At 57.7% G+C, this 5,385-nt stretch overlaps 1 protein-coding gene across 2 annotated transcripts; it reads right to left on the bottom strand.

Annotated features, from left to right (window-relative positions):
• Positions 1 to 481: 481 nt before the first annotated feature.
• Positions 482 to 5,379, bottom strand: TUBB4A (tubulin beta 4A class IVa). 2 transcript variants are annotated; one of them, XM_024745941.1, is made up of 5 exons: positions 5,298 to 5,361; positions 4,858 to 4,901; positions 4,650 to 4,758; positions 4,431 to 4,541; positions 482 to 2,103 (listed from the first exon to the last, which is right to left on the bottom strand). In XM_024745941.1, the coding sequence occupies exons 4-5, from the start codon at positions 4,489 to 4,491 to the stop codon at positions 1,046 to 1,048; spliced, it is 1,119 nt and encodes a 372-aa protein (XP_024601709.1). In that variant the 5' UTR covers positions 4,492 to 4,541; positions 4,650 to 4,758; positions 4,858 to 4,901; positions 5,298 to 5,361; the 3' UTR covers positions 482 to 1,045. The 2 variants fall into 2 exon arrangements, with proteins under 2 accessions (XP_024601709.1, XP_024601708.1); XM_024745940.1 differs by lacking the exon at positions 4,858 to 4,901 and having other exon boundaries at positions 5,298 to 5,379.
• Positions 5,380 to 5,385: the final 6 nt, after the last annotated feature.

The raw sequence follows: 5,385 nt of genomic DNA, 5'->3' as shown, positions 1-5,385 counted from the left end.
TCACACATATCAGTGACTCTGGCAGGACTGCCCCTCGGGCACTACCCCCGGCTGCCATCTACTCAGTTTCCTTCCCTAGAGACTCCTCCCTCCAGCTTTCCATTCTTGCAAAATGCCTCACAGAGAGTGGCAGCATCTCCGTCACTAAGAACCCACCCAGTGCCAGGTACCGTGCCCTTGAGTCCTTACAAACATCCTTGAGGTGGTGCGTGGGGGGAAAACATATGAGCCCATTTTACAGGTGAGCCAGTCGAGGCTCAGAGTGGGCCAGCATCTTGCTCAACACCAGAGGGTGAGTTAGTGGCGCAGCCTGGTCTGACTCTGAAATCTCTGCCCTCTCCCCACCCCCAGACTAGAAGTTCCTTCAGCACCCACCTCCATCCCATAGGGAGGAGCCCTCACGTGACCTTCCCACAGAATGATGAAAAGTACACTCTGCAGAAACACGGCAGGACAACAGTTAATTTATTGAGGGTGAGGCGGGGGGAGGATCGGGGAGCAGCCTCTCTTGCCCACATGCTCCAGGGCTTCTTTCTCCCCCAGCAGCACCCCTGGAAAACCAAGGTCGGCGGGAGCTGACGGGAGTGAATTCAGGACGGAAATGGGGGGTCACGGAAGCCAGAAAGGTGGTCAGTTCAGAGGGCGGGTGGGACTTGTGGGGTCAAAGGTGAGGCAAGTTCAGAGATGAAGGGAGAGGCTCAGAGGGAGGGGTTGAAGTAAACCAGGGCTTATAGGTCTGGGGGGTGCAATGGGGCTCGTGGGGAGGTCAAGGGTGGAGAGGTCAGGGGTGAAGGAGGGAACGTGGAGTTAAAGGTGGGGCTTGTAGGGTCAGAAGTGAAGCTGGGCTCATGAGGGTGTCCAAGGTGGGAGAGTTCAAGGGGGGTCAGAGATAAAGTGGGGCTCAAGGGTCAAAGGTTGGCTGGGGAAGAGGTGCAAGGTTGTAGGGTCAGAGGGGAGTCAGGCTGGGAGGTGAAGCAGGGGGTTCTTGGGGGGGTCAAAGGTCAACATCCTAGCAGGTCGCTGATGTGAAGTGATGGAGGCGGCCCTAGGCCACTTCCTCCTCGGCCTCCTCCTCAAACTCCCCCTCCTCGGCCGTGGCGTCCTGGTACTGCTGGTACTCGGACACCAGGTCGTTCATGTTGCTCTCGGCCTCGGTGAACTCCATCTCGTCCATGCCCTCGCCCGTGTACCAGTGCAGGAAGGCCTTGCGGCGGAACATGGCCGTGAACTGCTCCGAGATGCGCTTGAACAGCTCCTGGATGGCCGTGCTGTTGCCGATGAAGGTGGCGGCCATCTTCAGGCCGCGGGGCGGGATGTCGCACACGGCCGTCTTCACGTTGTTGGGGATCCACTCCACGAAGTAGCTGCTGTTTTTGCTCTGCACGCTCAGCATCTGCTCATCCACCTCCTTCATGGACATGCGGCCCCGGAACACAGCGGCCACGGTCAGGTAGCGGCCGTGGCGCGGGTCGCAGGCGGCCATCATGTTCTTGGCGTCGAACATCTGCTGGGTGAGCTCGGGCACCGTCAGCGCCCGGTACTGCTGGCTGCCCCGGCTGGTCAGCGGCGCGAAGCCGGGCATGAAGAAGTGCAGGCGCGGGAAGGGCACCATGTTCACGGCCAGCTTGCGCAGGTCGGCGTTGAGCTGGCCCGGGAAGCGCAGGCACGTGGTGACCCCGCTCATGGTGGCAGACACCAGGTGGTTGAGGTCCCCGTAGGTGGGCGTGGTCAGCTTCAGGGTGCGGAAGCAGATGTCGTACAGCGCCTCGTTGTCGATGCAGTAAGTCTCGTCTGTGTTCTCCACCAGCTGGTGCACGGACAGGGTGGCGTTGTAGGGCTCCACCACCGTGTCCGACACCTTGGGTGACGGCACCACGCTGAAGGTGTTCATGATGCGGTCCGGGAACTCCTCGCGGATCTTGCTGATGAGCAGGGTGCCCATCCCGGACCCCGTGCCCCCGCCCAGCGAGTGGGTCAGCTGGAAGCCCTGCAGGCAGTCACAGCTCTCGGCTTCCTTCCGGACCACGTCCAGGACCGCGTCCACCAGCTCGGCACCCTCTGTGTAGTGGCCCTTGGCCCAGTTGTTGCCGGCTCCAGACTGGCCTGAAGAGGGAAGCGGAGGGGACACCCAGGCTGATATGGGGAAAGCCCACCCTCCACCCCGCTCCCAGCCATCCTAGTAGTTGAATAATAATAGCAAAACCATTATTACTATTATTATTATTATTATGACTTGTTCTCTCGGGTTCCATCCTTACTTCCCTTCACCCAGCAGCCAGAAGGATTCTGATAAAACCTAAATCATGTTCTGCCTTAGCTCAAAATCACCCCAGTTCTTTCATCTTTCAGTAAAAGCCTAAATCTTCCCTTCGGCCCACAAGGCCCTGAATGACCTGCCCCGTCCCCTCCCTGCCCTCCCCTCCTCCCTCTCTCCCCCTCGCTCACTCTGCCCCAAGCACACAGGCCTCCTTGCTGTCCCTGCCACACACCCGGCACAGTCCTGCCTCAGGGGCTTTGCATATGCTGTTCCCTCTGCCTGGAATGCTGTTCCCTCAGATACCTACATGGTTCCCTCTTTCCCCTTCTTTAGGAATTTGCTACCCGCCGCAGAAGTGATAAACCTGTTTTTTTTAATTAATCATGTTTATTGTCTGTAATTTCACTGGGGAATGCAAGCTCCAGAGGACAAGGATTAGGATTAGAATATTGGCTGGTATTTTTGTGAGCACGTAACATTTCTTCTTGCCCCCTCCTCTGCTTCCATCCTGGTCTGGCCCCCTCACTGCCCATCTGGATCAGTAGAGTTGCTTCTGCCTTGGTCCTCCCACAGCCTCCCCCCAGTCTGTTCTCCTTGCAGCAGCCAGAGGGCACCGGTGAGCACCTGAGTCAGGTCCTGTTCCTTCCCTGTCCACAGCCCTCCAGGATTCCCACCTCCCCGGGATAAAAGCCCAAATCTTCCCTACAGCCTACAAGGCCCTGCACGACCTGCCCGCATCCCCTCCCTGCCCTCCCCTCCTCCCTCTCTCCCCTTCCCTCACTCTGCTCCAGCCACATGGGCCTCCTCACTGTTCCTCCAACACACCAGGCCTGGTCCTGCCCCAGGGCCTTTGCACGTGCTGTGCCCTCTGCCTGGAATGCTCTAACCCCAGGTACTCCCCTGAATGACTCTTCAGGTCTCTGTTCAATGTCACCTCCTCTGAGAGAATAGGATTTGAATTTGGTGGTCTGGCTCCTGAGTCCACACTTTTCTACCACCTCCCCTGCCTCACCTATCAGAGGCCACAGAATCTTTTTGGCCCAACTGGAGCCACCCATAATCATCCTAGAATCCCTCACATCTCTTGGTCAACCTCATTTAGTCTTTCCACAGCCACTTCCTGAGGACCTATTGTGCGTCATACCCACACATGACCATCATTATCTTCCTGAATCTTTGCACAGACCAGAGAGGGGAAGTCGCTCGTCCAAGGTCACATAGCTTGTCCCGTCAATCCCTAGACTCCAGAGTAAACTACTGTGTACTAGGAGGAGGGGCCTGGGGGAGGGGGAGCCTGGGGCCTGATGTCAGGTGGGGATGTGCATTTAGCTTGACCTAGAGGTACCAGGAAATGTTTCCTACACGGTTGTTCAGAGTGTGCAGGCCCCTTCAATCTGAGGGCTGCAAATGTGCCCACTGTCTTCACATATGCTGTTCCCTCTGTCTTACACACCTTTCCTCCCTTCATTGCCTTTTGGTCAACCCTAGTCCTATTCATCTTTTAGGCTGCAGACATTAATAGTGATAATGATAATAAAAATGACAACAGAACATCAAATGCTTAGTTATCTTTTCCTCTGTGCTAGGCATTGTTCTAAATTCTTTATACGTGTTAGTGGCTTTAAGTCTCACAATCCTGAAAAGGAAGTTTTTGTATAATCCCTGTTTGAAAGATGAGGAGACAGGCACAGAGAAATTGAAGGGCCTGTCCAAAATCACCGAGATGCCTCAATCAGTGGCTGAGTTTGACTTATTTCTCTTCTCTTCCCATTTATTTATCTTCCCAGCTCCCTCCACCAGCTTGGGGGTGGGGGCAGAGAGCTTTATCTGTTTTATTCTTGGCTATATTCCCAGGGGGTACAGTAGGGCCTGGTATGCAGTAGGTGCTAATAAGTGTTTGTCGACTGCATGATGTGGCAGAACAGGGACTTGAACACAGCAGTCTGGCTCAGGTCCATACTGTTAAATTAAAATGCTACCTTCTCCGGGAAGCCTTCCCTACCCTGCGCCTCCCCTGGATTCCCACAGTGGCCTGTGTATCCGCTTTCCCCGCTGGCCTCTGGGTTCCTGAGTCTAGATGCTAGGTGAAGAATTTTCACCAAGCATGTGGAAGTGAAAGAATTTGGGGAGTGGGGGCTTCCCTGCCTGTGTCTCTTCCCTGCCTGTGACTCACCAAACACAAAGTTGTCAGGACGAAAGATCTGGCCGAAGGGACCTGAGCGGACAGAGTCCATGGTGCCCGGCTCGAGGTCCACCAGCACAGCTCTGGGGACGTAATTTCCTCCTGCAGAGAAGCAGATGGAGAGCAGCTTGGTCAGCGCCAGGAGCCAGTATCCTGTCCCCTCCCAGGCCCTCGCCATCCCCACTCTGGCAGGTGCCCCCTGCCCCTTACCTGTGGCCTCATTGTAGTACACGTTGATCCTCTCCAGCTGCAGGTCACTATCCCCATGGTATGTGCCAGTGGGATCGATGCCATGCTCATCACTGATCACCTCCCAAAACTGGGGGGGGGGGGTAGGGCGGTGGTAAGGACCAAGAAGGTGGAGCCGGTGGCCAGGTCTGCCCCACCTCCATCTTCTGGGCTCAGGACCCCCACTCACCTCCCTAGCTGCCACCTGTCCCCCAGGCAAGGTGAGTGTGGAACCTAGAGGCAGAGTGGGCGGACAAGGATGAGGCAGCAAGAAGGGAGCGGTGGGGGCGGGGTGGAGCAGACTCACCACCGCAGCCCAGCGGGCTGGGGTCAGCGCTCCCTGGCTGCTGCCGTGGGGAGGGGCGGGGTCTCTTTGTGCGTGCGGAGGGGACAGTGGGCCAGCTGTGAGGCCAGCTGTGTCAAGCGGACAGAAGCCTGGGCCCCACCCCCATGGGCCTCTTTGTTCCCAGCTTGGCCCTGCCCCCTGCGCCCTTCCCCACCGTCCCTGGGGTGCTGGCCTCCTGGGGGGCCCCGTTCCCCAAAAGGCCCATGGTGGAGGAGCTCTGCGGAGCTCGGTGGACCGCGCTCCGCATCTCTCGACCGCCTCCCCAGGCCCGGTCCCTCGCGTACCTTGGCTCCGATCTGGTTGCCGCACTGGCCGGCCTGCAGGTGCACGATCTCCCGCATGGCGGCGGCGCTGATGGTGGACGCGGCGGCG

This window comes from Neophocaena asiaeorientalis, unplaced genomic scaffold, assembly GCF_003031525.2.
Source record: "Neophocaena asiaeorientalis asiaeorientalis breed wild unplaced genomic scaffold, Neophocaena_asiaeorientalis_V1.1 scaffold357, whole genome shotgun sequence".
Taxonomy (NCBI): domain Eukaryota; kingdom Metazoa; phylum Chordata; class Mammalia; order Artiodactyla; family Phocoenidae; genus Neophocaena; species Neophocaena asiaeorientalis.
This window is presented reverse-complemented; position numbering and strand designations above follow the sequence as displayed.

Excerpts from the sequence above, each read along its gene's own strand:
- TUBB4A (XM_024745940.1), bottom strand. The coding sequence starts at position 5,354 with ATGCGGGAGATCGTGCACCTGCAGGCCGGCCAGTGCGGCAACCAGATC. Across the intron at positions 4,759-5,297 it reads GCAACCAGATCGGAGCCAAG|TTTTGGGAGGTGATCAGTGA; the intron begins GTACGCGAGGGA and ends CCCCCCCCCCAG. Across the intron at positions 4,542-4,649 it reads GTACTACAATGAGGCCACAG|GAGGAAATTACGTCCCCAGA; the intron begins GTAAGGGGCAGG and ends GCTTCTCTGCAG.